Consider the following 18036-nt stretch of genomic DNA (forward strand, 5'->3'; position numbering starts at 1 on the left):
AAAAGGCAGTTCTTGACACAAGAGGTTTATAAATTTAAAACAAGACACAGCTACATTAGTAAGATAAAAGCAAACTATATAATAATCAAATGTAGTTGTCATACCTGCAATAAAAAATAATCTGTACTTTTCTGCATTTATGCAAACATAATTGAGAGCATTGTTGTATCTTTCATGTCAGGCATGCTTGCCACTGCTTTCCAGAACTGCAGTTAAAGGGACACCTATTTATTCTCCTCCTTGTCACTAAAGGCTTTTACCAATAGAAGGCAAAATGCAAACAAGTTCTTTGTTTTGTTTCCAGTCCGCAAGTCCTTGCTGCGTTCACTGTTTATCACCACCAAAAAAAAACCCAAAAAACAAATAAATAAATAAATAAGGTATTGGAAAGAGGGAAAATAGATAAAATTCTATCTGATAGCAACGGTGAACATCGCTAAATCAGAAAACATAATGCTAGTGTGTTATGTAAAAGAGTAGGACACAAAAGAAATGACGAATTTCTGTTTGAATATGGAAAGGGTAAAGAGGGAAAATCACAGTTTTGAACAAAACGCCTAAGGATTATTACACCTGAAAGAGAAATTGCACATTTGTGCAAGTGTTCAACATACAGCAATATGTAGATGAAATATATAATTTGTTTGTAAAAGATCTGCAAGTGTGAACAACTAGTAGCTAGCATTCGTGGTATCAGTGAAAAAAGACAAATACAAAAAATGACTATTTCAAGATTGTGAGCACATGGACCCTTCTGTAGAAGTTCCATAGTTCATATTAGTTTGGAAAACAGAAAATTTGCTCATTTCTAACTCAAGGAACACATAGTGCCCTTGCCAATAGCAAGCAGAACTGGAAATCCTGAATGTGAAACAACTCTGGACTCAGTTCCAGTTTTTAACATGACCTGAAGTCACCAAAAAACTCTAGGGCATCAGCAAGATCTCAGTATACTCAGCAGCGAATAAAAAACTTCTTGCATGTCAAGACGTTTGTTTTATTTATAAACCACAGAATTCATCAGTTAAATCTGATTCAGGGAGAAACAAATCACAGCTGTTTTGTCTAGCCTCAAACATCTTCTTTATCTTCACCACAAAAGGAACATAGGTATTTCAGTCACCAATAATAACAGCAAGATTCCTGCTTAATTTATTTATAATTTTAATCTCAAACCGTGATTTATAAACCCATCCGTATCACTATGAATTCTACATTAATATCACAGAGTGATAGAATGATTTAGGCTAGAAGGGACCTCAAAGCCCACCCATTTCCAATCTCCTGCTGTGGGCTGGCAGCCCCCCACCAGCTCAGGCACCCCAGGGCCCCATCCAGCCTGGCCTTAAGCACCTCCAGGGATGGGGCATCCACAGCTCTCTGGGCAGCAGTGCCAGTGAAATATCTACTAAGTACAAAATCACCCACAATCTTTCTCGGAAAAAAACATCTTTTTAAAGTTATAGAATTACTTAGTGCTGATATAGGAACTGAAAGGTAAAAAATTGTGTCTTTTTTCATGTGAGAACAAACGCTTCTTGATGGCAAGTTCTTTCCAAATTCAATAATTTTAAATATATTACTGTAGTAATATTATTGAACATTTGTTCTTTATTTGTAAATTCTTTCACTTCAAGCTGAGACATGAAAGAAGAAAGATTTCTTGGAAAATAAGAGCTGAGACATGAATTAAACCAAGGGATGTAGATTGTGACGATATAACATTTGTAAAGAGTTGATATATTGCCAATCTCTATTTCATTTGCTCTCAATGGTAGACATAGAAAATGAACTTCTGTCTACAAAGAGTAAGACTTCACCTGGCATATACTTGTTTATTACTCCTGCTATAAGTCCTTTCTGGTTTGTGTTTGTTTTACTTTTCAAATAATTCTTTTTGTGGCACCAGCTGTTACAAAATACTATCATTACATTTAGAGACAGAGAAATACTCCTGAGGCAGTTGATGTGTCCCCAACACAGGAGGTGAAAATGCACGGATACAGAAAAGAAGAAACTTTGATAGAACTAAACATTTCTTTATTCGGGATTATAGGATATTGTATAACAAAATAAAGGTTAAATAGACCCTGACAAAATGCAAGGTAAACACAATAAGGCAAATATAACCTAATTTAGATTTCATTTGATGATTCGACATTATCATTAAAAAAAGCAATGAAAACCATAATTATAAAACAGCCTTACAAAAAAGTAGCAGCAGAGAAACCAATTAGACACAGTAAGAAAAAAAAGAGAATTGTACAGCATAACAATGTTAATAGTGCAGGAGGGGGAATCAAACAAGAAACTGTGAAGTAAGGCTATAGTGAACCTAACCTGTTTTGAGTATGATTAGATGTCTATACAGACAGGAATTCAACCAAAGAAATGTATATAAAATAAAAACAAATGAAGAAAATAAGAAGTGAGTAGAGAAAAGAGCTGGTTTCTTTGTCAGAAGACAAAGTAAAAATAGTGAAAGTTTTTGCATGTGACAGGCAACTGATAGCAGTCAATAAATAGCCATACGTGAGTGTGTGTAAATAAGGGCAACAGAAATGTTGGCTATGAGTTGTGTACAACAGAAGCAAACACAGCATCCTTCCACTAAAATGGCACAAAACCAGAGAAGCCACTAGGACTGAAAATAACAGCTTGCTTCTGCAGTTAGCAAAAACATTCCAGCTGAGATTAAGACAAAAGCAAAGATGAAATAGCAGCTAGAGTTCTGACAGCAGTAATGAGTCCAGGAGGCATGTAGACTGGTTTTCATTTATTTTTTTGCCAGCCACCAACACGTCCTTGAGTTACTGCAAGCACCTAACACCACAGTTGTGATCAGTTCATAGCTTTAAAACACCAAACACCTATAAGGGTCAGAGCTCAGACTAGCAATGCTGGTTCCAAAAAATGCTGGAAAACAACTTGTGTAAAATTTTGTAAGTTCTTAAGTATGTCTTTTTTATATTGATGAATGTTTTTCTTTTAATGTCCTCATGCATTTATTTATTTTTCTATGTATACACTTCCCCTGTGTCGGTTTTCCTGCTCTCCATCCACATCTAGATATGACGTGTTTTCTCTTTCTGGATCATCCATAGGTGGAAAAGTCTCAAAAAAAAAAAATGGATTGTGGTTCAATTTTCAATCCCCAATCTCAGGCATTTAATTTTCAATGTCTCACAGTCATTTCAAATTCACTGTACTTAAAAGTAAGCTGTTCATTTTTATATGTGTATGTCCCAGAGTAAACTGTCTATTTTTCTTTATAAATATCTATTTCAGCCAGAAGAAAGAATAATTTATTCTCTCTATTCAGAAAACAGTAAGAACATTGCACCTTGGTACAGAAACTGTTTTTCCCTTCTTTGTTTTCTCTGTACACACAGACAGTCCTTTCCCTGAAATGAACTCTCAGATCTAGTTGAGTTTCTAACAGGAAGTAAAATTACTTTTCTAGCCTCAGGAAAAGAATAAAAAATACATTTTAAAGTGTAACATCGCTAACATGATTGAAAAAAATTCTGTTTACTGACTGACTATTAGGAATCTGTGTGCATGTTCTCTGCACCAAATTTTTCATACTACAGGAAAAGAAAACATTACAAGGTGCTATAAAATATCAACTGATTGATTGTTGTCTTCATGTCAAAACAGGTAAAGAATGCTGGATACATTGGATTTGCTGTGATACAACTTCTTGGCTACTGTTGACATCTGTCAGACTGTTAAGCTTTTAATCTGCTTTCTTAACAGCAGTTTGAAAGGAACATTTTCTAGACTGAAAGACATTAAGGGCCCAAAAATGATGGCTTTGAAAGTGACATCTCGGCTAATCCAATGCAAAAACCTGCTGCAAGAAGTGATGGTTTCATCAGTCTTCCCAAAAGTGTTGTTAACCTTTCCCTAAATGTAATTACTTAGCCTCTGCTTTATTTGACAAACCGTCATAGTGTCTGATCGACATCAGTGTTAAAGAAGATGTCTATACATCCGGGTGAAATTCATCTTCCTTTCAATTAAAGTTCTGGCCATAAAGTGGGCCATCTGCCCACTACAGATTTTTGCAGACAGCGGAAAGCTGCCCCTGTGATGGAAGCTTTACCTCTATCTTCAGAGTGGCCAAGATTTCATATAATGTATAAACAAGAGGGGGGAACAACTGTTTATATGGGTTGATAGTAATAGGACAAGGGGGAATGGTTTTAAACTAAGACAGGGGAGGTTTAGGTTAGATATTAGGAGGAAGTTCTTCACACAGAGGGTGGTGAGGCACTGGAACAGGTTGCCCAAGGAGGTTGTGGATGCCCCATCCCTGGAGGTATTCAAGGCCAGGCTGGATGTGGCTCTGGGCAGCCTGGTCCGCTGGTTGGTGACCCTGCACATAGCTGGGGATTGAAACTAGATGATCATTGTAGTCCTTTTCAACCCAGGCCATTCTATGATTCTTTGATTCCTAAAGTAACTGACACAATTCACTGTAATGATTGTGTGATGGATAGCACTGAGACAGTTCTCTGTCAATGGAGAAAATGTTGTGAGCATCTTGAGCGTAAGGCAAAGGAATGGGTTTGGATTTAATTCCTGTAAATTACTGCTGTATATTTTAGCTGAGCACACTCTGGCTACTGTTCCAATGAGAAAAAATCACCACAGTAAAAAAAAAATATTTTGGCAGTCCATAGCTAACTGTTGACTGCTGCTATTTCTGTGTGTAGTGAAATCTGTTTTGTGCAGAAAAGCTTTCTGGTTTATGTGCTGGTGCCGTCACCTCACAGAGTTCTACAGACATTCATCTGCTGACTTTTGTGGTAGTGGAAATATGGAGATGTAAAAATGATTTCATCTTTTCCATGTCAGTCTCATATCTGCTCAGTATACTGAATCAGCTCGGAGGTAGCAGAAATGAAGCTGGCACATGGGGAGCAGTGCAGCAGTGCACTGTGGGACACTGTAAGGAGTAAGGGGAAAAGAGAAGGGTTTCTGTGTGTAGCTCCTTGTTGGCACAGCCCCTCCTGTCTAGACTTACTGACATAGAGAGTGTAAAATTGTTCATTAATGCTCCAGCTGCATTAATGATGTCTGATAAATCTGCCCAAGGCCCCATCCAGCCTGGCCTTGGGCACCTCCAGGGATGGGACACCCACACACAGCTCTCTGGGCAGCAGTGCCAGGGCTTCGCTGCCCTCTGAGTAAAGAATTTCTTCTGATCATCTAACCTACATCTCCGTACACTGATGAGGCTAGCATTTCTATTACTGTTACTCTGTTCACAAAATATTGCTGCTTTGCCAAGGAGAAGGCACTGCCCTGGAATTTGTTGGGTTTGGGGTGTTTTTTTTTTCTCTATTGGATTTGAAAAGGAAACCCCAAGTTATTGTTATGTCTCCTTTCTAGATATGGTTTCTGTGTGACTATTATTATCCTTGCAGTTTTAGCTACCGGGGACCTTTAGGAGCTCTTATCCTGACAATTTGCTCTGTGTTTCTCATCACTAATGCAGATACTCCATCTCCAGATTCCTGCAGTTCTGCACAAAAGGTGTTATATTTATAGGTAAACAAGCATTTGGGAGTTATGAGTAGTCCCAACAAGACCAGAACTTGAAGGACTCCTGCCTGCTTCAAGGATTTCCAGTCTTTTCAGAGCTATGTGCATGCTGCTGAAGGTTGAAACACTCCGATTCTGTGTTCAGTGTGAAACAGGATGTTCTTATCATGCTTAACTCTCAGTCTCAGCCTGCTTTATGCAGCAGCTCAGTCTCTGAACATGTTCATTATTCCTGTCCAAGAAGACAAGATTGTTATGTGGTGTCCTGGAAAAAAAAATAATATCTCAGATTCTGGAAAAGGATCCATGGAGGTTATTCACTGGGTTCAGTTGTTGCAGTCACCGTCTTTGATGCTCTGATTCCTATAGCAAGTTCCTGAGAAAATTTCTCAGGGTTACAAAAACATTACATGTTTCCCAAAGATGACAGACTGATCTCTTTGCACTAATGACTACTGAAGTTCTTTTCTTCTCAATTTCTAATGCAAAGACTTAAAATAATAATAGTAACAAAATTATTCTCAGAAGAAATCCCTAAGACCAACAAAAACACGATCTCTAATTTTCTGGGACATGTGGTGTTTGCAGAGGTTTGGATCAGAGTATTTTGGCCAACAAACTAGCTAAGTAAAAATGATTTGCAGTTTGGTTTTCTCAGGTGGAAGAAGGAGTGAGAAGACAATGATCTGCACAACAACAGGGCTTCTGTTTTGAAATTGTTTTATTAATATCAGTATATATTTTGTTCCAGTGGGTTCTGGTTGTTACAATGGACAGACTCCACTTTTACAAAAAGGATTCTGACTCTACAAAAATAAAATTATCAGCTTTCTGTTTAGATGGTACTAGGAAAGATGGGAAAATGGAGATTCATCCTGATTTCAGCCATCCAAGAGGCACCTATGACATATAGAAGAGTGTGAAGTAGAGTTGATCTAAAAAATAGATGACTTTTATTTAACGGTGCATCCATGTACAAAATGGAAAATAAGTAAGAAGGACAAACTAGAAAAATTGAAGTTTTTATAGTGATTATAACATATAAGAACTGAGAGAAGAAGATTTTTCTAACTTTCATAAGAAATCAGTTTGGGACAATACAAGCAGCTAACACAGAAAATAGAAGAAACGCATCACTGTGTGTCAGAGTACATATTTACAATGCAGATAAGATCAGATAATTTGACAGTGATGAGCGTACAGATAAAATCTATGAATTCTAGAAATTCTCCACTCTTAAGGGCTAAAAAGTACTGAATATTAGGAGACCTTTCTGCCAGCTGCTTAGGAGGAAGCAGGGAGTCTGCTTTGATGAGATGGCCAAAATACTAGAGGGATGTCACAAAACCTGTAGGCATTTAACTGCCCAGATTATCTCCTGGTCAAAAGAAGAAAAAAGAAAAAAGAAAAAAAAAAGCAAACCAACATCAAGCATAAAAGCATAAGAAAATAAGAAAAGGCTCTTTGATGCACTTCTACCATCCACAATACCCCAGCCAGGGTGAACAGTGGCAAAAGCTGTGCTGGCAAATAAACCCTTTTACAGAATCATAGAATCATTAAGGTTGCAAAAGACTACTAAGATCGCTTAGTCCAACCATCAACCCACCAGCACCATGCCCACTGGCACATCCCTCAGTGCCGCTCTTTTCAAAGCAGCAAGTAATGTATCAGCGGAAAAGGAAAAAACAAGACAAACAGAAAAGGCATGGAGGTAATCTGAGTCAGATGGGCATAGTTTTTCTCAGGTAGCCAAACTTCTGGAGAGATTTGAAGCAGTAGTATCTGCCTCTAACCCCTTTCACCTGAGTGCTGTCTTTTAAACCACCCCTCATTCTTATCCTCTTCCTTTTTCTGTCCTTCATTTCCCCTACTCTAGGTTAAAACTACAAATCAGCATTAACAGAAGCAAACTTTTTCAACCTGAGTGACATCATTATCTTCAAGCACCAGTAAATGGGCTATCTGAAGCTAATGCGTGCTTCTTGGTTTCTCTCACATTTTCAGGCAGTTAATCTTAGCCCGCTATAATCCTAGAGAAAAGGTTTTATAGTTTCTTATTATACTATAGTGATCTCTAGTTGCAGCACGTAAAGGTAGACAAACTGGTAAATGGTGTCTGGTGGATGTAAGCACCACACCTGAAGCAGAAGAAAACGGGTCCCTTAGGAAGAGGCAAAATTTCTTTAAAAGACGATGGCAAGGAACAAGAAATAGCTCATCCGTTTCCATAAGGGACACCTCAAAGGAAGAACAGAAAGATAGAAAAGAGAGAGCAACAGTCACAGAGCGAAGCACAGAATTTAAACTGCTTGGTGGTGGTGTAAAAATGTTTTTCTTATGTATATTATGAACAACAACAACAAAAGACTGTCAGCTTTGGGTGCACTTTGTTCTTATTTATCACGTTCGCCTCTGAAACAGAACAAGCTTTGCCTGTACTGCTTTTGCAGGGGTCTCTCCCGAAAACAAAAAGTTGCTCTGATGTGCACTGGGAGAGAAGTCTTCAGAAACCCGGAGCCCAGCACTGGCTCTTAGAGGACAGCGATCCCGAGGTAAGAGGCGTGATCAAAGTCCCCCCACTCCCCCAAACCCTCCCTCCTGCCGCGCCCCGCCACGAACCTCCTCTCGCCCGCGATCGCGACAGGCGGGGTGCGCGCGGTGCCCGCTGCTCTGCACAGCCGGGCCGGGGGAGCCGGGCAGCGCTCCCCTCTCGCTTTCTCCTCCCGCCCCACCGCACCGCAACTCGCCGGCTCTGCGGGCGGAGGCCGGGGGTGCCTCCTCCTCCTTCTCCTCCTCCTCGCCACCCGGGAGGATCCGCGCGAGCTCCGCGCTCAGCGGCCCCATCATGAGGCTGCGCGCCGCCGGGCTCCTCGGCTGCTGCTGCTGCTGCTGCTGCCTGCTGCCCCTCGTCCTCCCCGCCGCCCCAGGTAACCTCTCTGCGGGAGCGACTTGGGAAAGTTGGAGGAGTTGGCCGAGGCCGGGCTGAGAGCTCTGCCTTTCCCAGCGATAGCTCCGGCCGGAGGTGCGGCGATGCGCCGTGCGAGGCGCTCCTCGTGCCATTCGCCTGCAGGGCAGCGGTTAGCGGTGCTGCTTCGTGGTGTGGCTAAATGCTTCTCGATGCAGATGGCTGAGGGAGGGAGAAAAGTGGCTGAGACATCGTTATAATAAACTTGAGTTACTCTTCTGAGATTTAATCCTTTGTTGTTGTTGTTATTAGACAAAGTGGAAATGAGCTTGCAAGTAGTATTAAATAGATATATATATATTTTTCAGATTAAAGACATTACTGTGTTTGAAGTAGTTCTGAAATAATGCAGCTGCAGTCGGGTGTTGTGTAGTGGCATATGTGTGTCCGTTCTGAAATTTCCCTTTTAAAATAGTATGAGACACACTTTGCTATTGTGTTTTAGTCTGTGTTCTTTTGCAATCAATTCTTCATGTCAATTCTCCTACCTTATAGTTCTCCTACCTTATAGAAACATCCTGTAACGTGCCTCAGGTTCATTTAAAACCTTTATGTTGCAGAAACATATATTTGATAGAAATCAGAATACTACTATGCAGTCTTGAGTTGCTTTTTTTCACTCTGCTGTCTGATTTCTTTTAAAACATCAGTAATGTATATAGGACACTATTTTTTTTATTTTTTATTTTTTACCCTGAGTGCTCATTTTTCTATTTTGGTATTAAAAATCTCTTCTTTTAGGTGTGAGCTGTAAAGCTGGCTGCCACCCAGTGAACGGGTTTTGTGAATTTCCCAGTGAATGCAGGTAAAAAGATCTGTCAGACAGAGCCTTAGCTCAGAAACAGACCTCCTCAATAATTCATTGTTCTTTAAAATAGAAGCTGAAACACTGTATTCTCTGCAAATATGGTACAGTAATGAGGCAGCGCTCTATTTCCATACCATAACTGAAGTGATAGAGCAGAGGTACCTAGATGCCTCTTTAGCCTAATTATCCCAGTATGAAAAGTCTTTAAGTTGGTTACCATTTATTTATTGTCATTGCATGAACCAGTTTTTTGCTTATTTGTTTGTTTTTTCATATAAATACTTCTAGTATCCCAGAAGCATCAATGCTATCTTTTTGATCAGATGCACTGTACGGTCCAATTTTGAATCCAAAAGTTTATTTATTGCAGCCTGAAAAGGGGAACATCCATGTAATTATGTTTATTAAAAATAAACCATGCTTGTGTATTGTCTCCTATCTCTTTCAGGTGTCTGCCTGGTTGGCAGGGTGCTCTCTGCAATCAGTGTGTCCCTTTCCCTGGGTGCTTGCATGGCAGCTGTGTCAAACCCTGGCAGTGCATCTGTGAGGAGGGCTGGGTTGGCAGCCTCTGTGACATAGGTTTGCACATCATTTCTTTTCCTTGAGCAAATGAGGTGAAACAGCCCCATCTGGTGATGTAGACATACAAAAGATCTTATGGATAAGTAATTTTAAAAGGATGCTAGAGCAAGATAATAAGGAGATTCTGGGCAGCAGCACATAAGAAGCTCTGACACTGGTGCCCAGAGATCTGTGTGCGCCCCATCCTTGGAGGTGCACAAGGCTGGGCTGGATGGGCAGCCTGAGCTGGTGGGGGGCAGCCAGCCCACGGTAAGGCGTTGGTACTGGGTGGGCTTTGAAGTCTCTCCAAAAACATTCAGTGTGTTCGATATTTGGGCATATGTGTGAGTGAGGCGTACACTCCTCATTCTATTTTAAATATTTGTAATTGTGAATAATGCTAACAAACAACTATTCATCATTGTCATATTAATCTTGATGTCATATTAATTATGATGAAAATACATCTTTTTGTATATATTAGTTAATATGAAATATTTATATGACACACTACATATATATATGTGTGTAAATTTTTGTATGGGAAAATAAGAGCTTAATACTGAATACTTATTGAAAAAGAAAACGTCATAATTCTTTGTTCCTTAATCTTATGACAGGTCAATGGAATAGCATTGTTATAAGTCAGGGAAAGGTCTGACCAGGCAAAATGCTGCCTTCCTCCCAGATCTGAGGGATAAGCAGGGCGCGCTCACTCACCCCCTTCCTGTCAGAATGTGCCAGATAGCATCAGCAATTTGAGGAGCTGGCCTTTGCTGAGCTAGTTTGTGTTGGCTGATGTAGGCAAATGAGTGTTCAGCCAAGAGATGTGAGGGTGCAGAAACCGCATGAGCATCCAGCACTGCGCACCAGTTCAGCCTGCAGAGATGCATCTGAAGAAGACAAGTATCCAAGGCCTTGTTCTTTTTGCTCCTATTTTGGGCTTTCATTGTTACACAGCTTACAATTTATAGAGCATGGCTGTCAGTGAATGCCCAAAACAGTAGTTAATGATGATGCAATTTGATCTGGATAAAATCTTCAGGATGACTAGAAGAAGATTTCTGGTTGATCACGTACTTGCAGTGGCATGGAGCTACAAAACTAAAGATTTCTGCAAGTAAAGGTTATGTTTTCAAGTTGGACACACTTCAAAGAACCACATTAAGAGTCTAGCTGAATTTCTTGGCACTTAAATATCATCACAGTTCTGAGTTTTGCAACCTTTTTCAGGTGGTATTTATGATAGAAAATAATTCTTTGGGAATTGTAACCATATATTCATGGAAAAATAATATTTTAATGAGCATTAATTGTGGTGATTCTTCAATATAAAATGGATATCCCTTGTTTAAGTCCAGAAAGCATTACTTCTCTCAACACTCAGTTATCTCAATGTTCTTTGCCAACTTGAATTTAGATCCCAATGAAGACGTGCCAAGAATACTCAGCCAAAATGGAATGTCCCTGCAGATGAAAAGATGGTTGTATTACATTGAAAGTCTTTCATCTCAATGGATTCACTGAGTAGGTCCATCTCAGTGGACCTACTCTAAATGCATTCTTTTGCCACAAAAGACCCAGTCTTTTTCCTGCCACTGGAAGGCTGTTAAAAATTGTTCTACTGATCCATGAATGCACCGTATCCTCAAATGAGGTTAATTGTTCAGCCTCTGACACCCTCTGCCAAAATGGTGTTGGTTTCCTGAATGTATGAGGTCATTACAGACTGTTATAACTTATTAACAAGTGCCACTAAATGATGCTTGATAAGGTTAGGAAAAAGAACAAAACGAATGCTCCCATCCATCTGGGGATCATTGACAAATACATATAACTGGTTTTTTTTAGTTGCCATAATGCAAACACATTAATTTTTTACATAAAAAGCCACACTCCTTGACTCTTTTTTAATACTGAATTTATGATGTGATGTGTCCAGATGTGTCCATAGGCCACAACTGTTACATTTTCACATGCGAATGATTTTAGTTGACATGTTTTAGCCAGTGGCAACAAATTTTAGCTTCAGGTGTGCAATGAGATAAGTCTTGTCAAAAAGCTACATTTGTACTGTTTCTGGGGAGACTGACAGAGGACTGTGAGTAACACAGTTTTGCCATTCCCTTAGCATTCTTCCTTATTGCTGCTATAGGAAGTGTCATATTTGCCAGAGAATTTTTGGCAAAACCATTGTTCCACTGTTGCCAGCTGTGAGCAATTGTCAACAGAGAGATGGCAAAACCCTCAAATTCATTTGGCCACTGTTAATCCCTGAAATATCTGTAAAATATAGATACAGTCTTAGCAGCTTATTTCTTGCTAAATGCAAGAGAAAATAAGGTATCTTTTGAATGATGGTGCTCTCTTTTTCTGTTTTCTAGGAAATTTAGTGTATAATCTCCTTAGTATGGATCATTAAAGTTCCTTTCTGGAGCAGTTTTAGGTCATCAAGTGGTTTTATATTTACCATGGGCTGGCCATCTGGTTCTTAGTTCAGACGAAGAATGACCTACCTTATAATTCACAGGCATGCAGATTATAGATTGGGTTCACCATAAACATGTAGGCCAGTATTTTTGGTTTCATTTATGACTGTTATTACAGTCACGTGCCTAGGCATGTCACTTAAGGAAAAAAATCTGTGAGCTGGTCTAAGTTTGAATACTGCTAACTTACCTCTTTGCCTATGATAGACATGCAAGAGACAAATTCTGCTGTGCTGTGAACCACAGATTCACAGAATATGCTGAATTGGAAGGGTCCCACAGCAATCATCCAATCCAACTTCTGGCTGCACACAGGGCCACCCAAAAAGCAAAGCCTAAGTCTGAGAATGTTATCCAAACATTTCTTCAATTCCAGCTCAGGGCTGTGACCACTGCTCCAACAGATGCTGTTCCATGCCCACTGCCCTCTGGTGCAGAACCTTTTCCAACCTGATATCCAACCACTGCAATGCTTTCCTGAGAAAAACACTGAATGATGACTTCGTGCACTGCAGCATGACAGCTTGGTTTTACAAAAGGGTTAATTAATTTATTGGTAATGTGATTGCAACAATTCGTAATACATGTGTAAATGTGCAGTCTTTTTTTCAATTCTCATCTGAGACTCAGCTACCACTTGAAGCAATTAAATTACTTGGATTTTGGTCTTCTGAGAGGAAAACTAAAGAGAATAGAGAATATGGAGTATTTGGTTTATCTATGTGCTTACATTTTAAAAGGATATGATACTATAAGCTTTAAAGTTGTTTTTAAAAACCAAATTTCTTACATAAATTACTAGTAGTAATGTACATATTCATATATGTATATACCTATTAATACATATGCCTATCCACATGTACATTTCAGAGTTTCCTCACTCATGCATCAGAGTTCATTTTTTTTAGCTGCCTTTAAAGCCTGCCAAAATAGATGGCAAACAGCACCATTCCAAAAAGCATTCAAGTTTATTTATTCAAGTCCTTGTGAAAATTGGAACTTAAAGTGCGTGCAGAGTGCTTTTCTTGTAATAAGAACAGGCAAACACATTAGAAAATAGAGCCTTTTATCAGGGAAGACTATATTTAAAAGCTAAGGTTATTGAAGTGTTTTGCTGTGGTTAAAATTTAGCAGTACCTCATGATATCAACTAACTTTCACGTTATGTTGTGGGAGGTAGAATATAAATGCCCTTAAATCTTTTTTATCTTCTATATTAGGAAAAATTTATTCTCTGAAAGAGTGATGATGCATTGGCACAGGCTGCCCAGGGAGGTGGCATCCCTGGAGGTATTCCAGAACCATGGAGATGTGGCACCAAAGGACATAGTTTAGAGGGCATGGAGGGAATGGGCTAATGGTTAGACTAGCTGATTTTAGAACTGATCTTTTCCAACCTTTATTGTTCAGTGATTCTTAGTGTATGTATGGACATGGATATGTGAGGTGTCAGATGCCTTACAGACAGCTCTTCACTGCAGCTGCTCCATTAGATGGCTAAAATATGTACTTGTTTGTATATTTAATTTTAGTTATTTGTAAAAATTGGTAGTAGTTCAAATCCCATAGCAGGGAAACACTAAAGAAAAAGAGACATGTAACTTTTGGTCAAAACATGTCAGACAGCTCTCTCTTCTGGTGCAGCTCTGTAAGGGTTAGATGTAACCCAGACAGATGATGAAATCTTAAGAGTCTTTATAACCTGCCAATCTCTGCTATTATGAAATGTTTGTTCACAAACACAAAATGATAGACTTTTCGTTAGAGAGCATGAGGAATTCCTGATTCTTATTTTCGTTATCAGAATTCTGCTCATGGAGATGCCAAGGCTGGGAAAGGATGACTAAGCTACTTAGAACTTCTTTCTTACCTACTAATATTTTTTTGACAATATTAGTTATTTATGTACTGGAACAGTTCAAAATCATTTCAAAAGTGACAGCTAGGAAAAGAAATGAGCTCAAAGTGCTTGCAATAATTGAACAATCTGTACTTCATGTTTAGAGGGAGAAATAAATCAGAACTTGTAAAATGTAGAAGGAATGGCCATTAAAGCTATGTTTTATTTAAAGCACTGTTTACTATTTGCTGATTCTTTCTCCTGAGTTTAATTTAACTTTTCTCCTAAGTTTAATTGAGCCCCACCTTGCTCTTTTGCTGACTATTTAGCATTCATTTCACTGAACAGTGTTTTAATAAATTTTAAAAAAATGTTTTAATTGTTTTTTTAAACAGATATTCAGCCATGCTCTGCAAAGCCCTGCACCAATAACTCAACATGCATAGAGACTGGTGATGGAGGATATATTTGTCTGTGCGCCCAGGGATTTACAGGAAAGAACTGCCATCTCAGGAAAGGACCTTGTATTATTAATGGGTAAATAATGGTTTCTGATGTGAATTTAAAATCTATACTCCTGACCATTCTTCAGATTTCTTTGCTAAGAGGCAATATCTCTATGCTAACGTATATAATTCTTTTACTAGGACTGTGAATCTATTCAAGAAGACTATTGATACTGTTGATATATGTGAATATATAACTATTGATAGCTGATATTTGCATATTTAATGTTAAGTAAATGAAGCTCGGTAATAAATGAAGAATAGATTTTCAAAATGTTGCACGCATTTTCTAAACACTTTTTATATTTTCTACTTCTGAAAAAGTATAAAAAATTATTTCACATGAAAAATCAGAAAAAATCATTTTACATTTGCATTCTCCAGTAATTTCTTCCCATCTTCCTAGAAATACCCTGCATTTCCTTCAATCTGACCTGCATGTGAGGTTTCAATCTTCTTCATACTGCTATATCCAAGTTTGTTTGATTTTCCATGACATCTGTAAAGCCAATAGAGGGTGCTAAGCTCTCCAAGACAGACCATAACCATTCAGTTACTCAAGGACTGTACAGCTCCAGCTTCTATAATTTCCTTAAAACACACACAATAGCTAGTGACTGTGGCTAATTTCCTTGATTGCATTATCATCTCGTATTGTTATCAGGCTTTCCCAGCTGGCAAAGTCCAGGGACAACTCATTTCCTAATGCAGCTTCCAGATTTCCAATTTGTTCTCTCAGTAGCACTTTTTCCAGCCAACAGCTACAATGAAGGACAATATGAGAGTGCAGAGCTGTTTGTTTTATGTGAAAGTATTAAAAAACAAAACAAAACAAAACAAAACAAAACAGACAGATGACTTTTCTACTGTAGTAGTCACCTACTACACCAAGGTAGTAGGCCACCAAGGGTTTCAATCTTCAGTAAGGCCAAAGGTGCTGAGGGTACTTAGTGTGATGTCTACTCCCAGAGCAACAACTGCACATTTGAGAAGCTCAGCCTTGTCCCACAAATGGTTGGGGCCATTTGTAAAAAGGAGTTTATTTTCCCTTTGCAAGTCATCTCACTCAGACTCTTAAAGAACAGTGTCCCCACTATGGAAATCCATGGTGGGATATTGCTACCAACTACTACATATGTGAAATCTCAGTGTTCATGAAGCTGCAGCTGTTTGGTACCTGCAAGTAGAAAGCAAGGTAACACTGAAGTACTGCTTGTCAATACTGAAGTACTCAATAGTCAATAGTCAGTTGACTGTTGTCAAATAGGCTTGTTGTAGTCTTTGTCAAGTGTTATGTTCTGTTTTTCATGACTGAAATCCATTTTTATAAGGTAAGTTTTAAAAGCTTTGTTCATATACTGTTCATCACTGCCATGATAATGATTTTGAGATTTATTTGCAAGCCCTGGGCCCCTTTTCTGCCAACAAGATGGGTTAAAGCACTACATCTGATTTCAATGGCTCCACTGAATTGACAACATCTGTGCTTTTTTGTCAGTTAAAAAAAAAAAAAAAAAAAAAAAAAAGATTATTTCAAAGAATTTATACCGTATTAAGAATTTAAAACATACCACCAGGCTATTAATAATTAAGTTCTGAAAGAGTTTGAAGAAATGCTTGGTTTCCTCTGCCCCTGTTCTCACAAGACAGTTTCCTTTGCTACCGCTGAAACCATCTCATTTTTTATTACAGTTTGTGTTACTTTATCAAAACTTTTGTCTCAACAGCTGTTTGCAGGAAAGTGTATCTATTCACCTCTAGTTTTTTTGTTTGTCATGGAGCACAATAGAAGCAGAATAAAAACAATCACTATGCTGCCATGAAAGTGTTTCGCTTTGCCAATGCACAGATTATGTTATGAACAATCAGGTGGAGAAGAAAGTGTTTCTGCTAGTCTGTTTGTTCAGTCTTGTCTAGATAGTTACTCAGCTAAATAGCTCTGAGCTTATGAAAACATTGGGAAGCTTAATTTGGATAAATGTTTGGAATAAATTAAAATCCATTGACAACTCTTCAGGTTGGATTTATATAGTGCTGTATTAATTCTGCTTGAGGGGTCAGCAGAAGATACTACAACCTGCATTGACAGAGTTGTTTAATAACTCGTTCTTGATTCAACTTCATTGACTTCAGTGGATTTACGTTAGGATTTGGCTCTTCTGAAGAAAACCAGCTTCTCTTATTACATCAAGTGTTTTCTAATAACTTCTTTCTTTAGAATTTGATTGAGTTCTGTATATGTATGTGTTTGTTCTCTCTTCCAGCTCTCCCTGCCAGAATGGAGGAACATGCATTGATGACAATGGTTTTGCACCCCATGCTTCCTGTCTGTGCCCTTCTGGTTTTGCTGGCAACTTCTGTGAAATAGATAGGGATGACTGTGAATCCAACCCATGTGAAAATGGAGGAACGTGTACAGATATTGGTGCAGGTTTCAGCTGTTTATGTCCCTATGGCTATACAGGAAAACTCTGTAGCAGCCGTGTCACATTCTGTGCAAGTGACCCATGTGAGAACGGAGGAACATGCAAAGAACATCCACAGGGAGGATTCAAATGCATCTGTAAGCCAGAATTTGTTGGTGCCACCTGCAAACATGTCAGCAAAAACACAAGCCTTTCTGCAGTGAATACTGGCACAAAGAACATGCAGAATTACAAGCTTCCCCCAAAAGCTCATCACAGATCAGTGCATCAAGAACATGAAATCCTGAAAATAACAGTGAAAGAAACAATCCAAAATGCAGATCCCTTGCTCAGTAAAAGCCAAGTGATATGTTTTGTTGTACTGGGATTACTTACATGTCTTGTAGTTTTGGGTACAACTGGGATTGTATTTTTTTCAAAATGTGAAATGTGGTTGGCTAATGCCAAATATAGTCATCTCCTGCGCAAGAAAAAGAACTTTCTTCTGAAGTCTAGTAATGGGGAAAACCTTTCTGTTAATATTATCTTCCCAGAGAAAATCAAATTGACAAATTACACCAAGAACTACACTGCCATCTAGGCCCTTGAAAGCTTGCTACCAAATTGAAACATATATGTAAAATAAATTGAACTTGTTACCTGTGGTTGGCCTCAGGATCTGTGGGTGCATTTGCTGTAGCTTGTGCTGGATGGTAATGAAGACAAATGTAACATATCTGTATTGCAAAGGATTTTTCATTCCCCAAAGTAAATCTAAAAAAAAAAAGAAGAAAAAAAAAAAGAACTAAAGAGCAGGGAACGTTAACATGATTTACCTGCAAGGCAGCTATTTTTTGTAAAATAAAAGGTAATTTACCAGTGGAACTGTTCTGCAGCTTTCTTGAC

At 38.7% G+C, this 18036-nt stretch overlaps 1 protein-coding gene across 1 annotated transcript; it reads left to right on the forward strand.

The window, feature by feature from the left end:
• The first annotated feature begins 7966 nt into the window (after positions 1-7966).
• On the forward strand, positions 7967-17771 carry DLK1 (delta like non-canonical Notch ligand 1). The gene is made up of 5 exons (XM_031592875.2): positions 7967-8483; positions 9263-9326; positions 9778-9908; positions 14615-14756; positions 16990-17771. The coding sequence occupies exons 1-5, from the start codon at positions 8402-8404 to the stop codon at positions 17729-17731; spliced, it is 1161 nt and encodes a 386-aa protein (XP_031448735.1). The 5' UTR covers positions 7967-8401; the 3' UTR covers positions 17732-17771.
• The last annotated feature ends 265 nt before the right edge of the window (positions 17772-18036 follow it).

This window comes from Phasianus colchicus, chromosome 5 (genome assembly GCF_987193195.1).
Source record: "Phasianus colchicus chromosome 5, bPhaCol1.hap1.1, whole genome shotgun sequence".
In the NCBI taxonomy this organism is placed as follows: Eukaryota; Metazoa; Chordata; class Aves; order Galliformes; family Phasianidae; genus Phasianus; species Phasianus colchicus.

What these genes read in the sequence shown, in the direction of transcription:
- DLK1 (XM_031592875.2), top strand. Translation starts at nt 8,402, where the DNA reads ATGAGGCTGCGCGCCGCCGGGCTCCTCGGCTGCTGCTGCTGCTGCTGC. An exon ending in GAATTTCCCAGTGAATGCAG is followed by an intron (nt 9,327 to 9,777) that starts GTAAAAAGATCT and finishes TATCTCTTTCAG; the next exon opens with GTGTCTGCCTGGTTGGCAGG. An exon ending in GGACCTTGTATTATTAATGG is followed by an intron (nt 14,757 to 16,989) that starts GTAAATAATGGT and finishes TCTCTCTTCCAG; the next exon opens with CTCTCCCTGCCAGAATGGAG.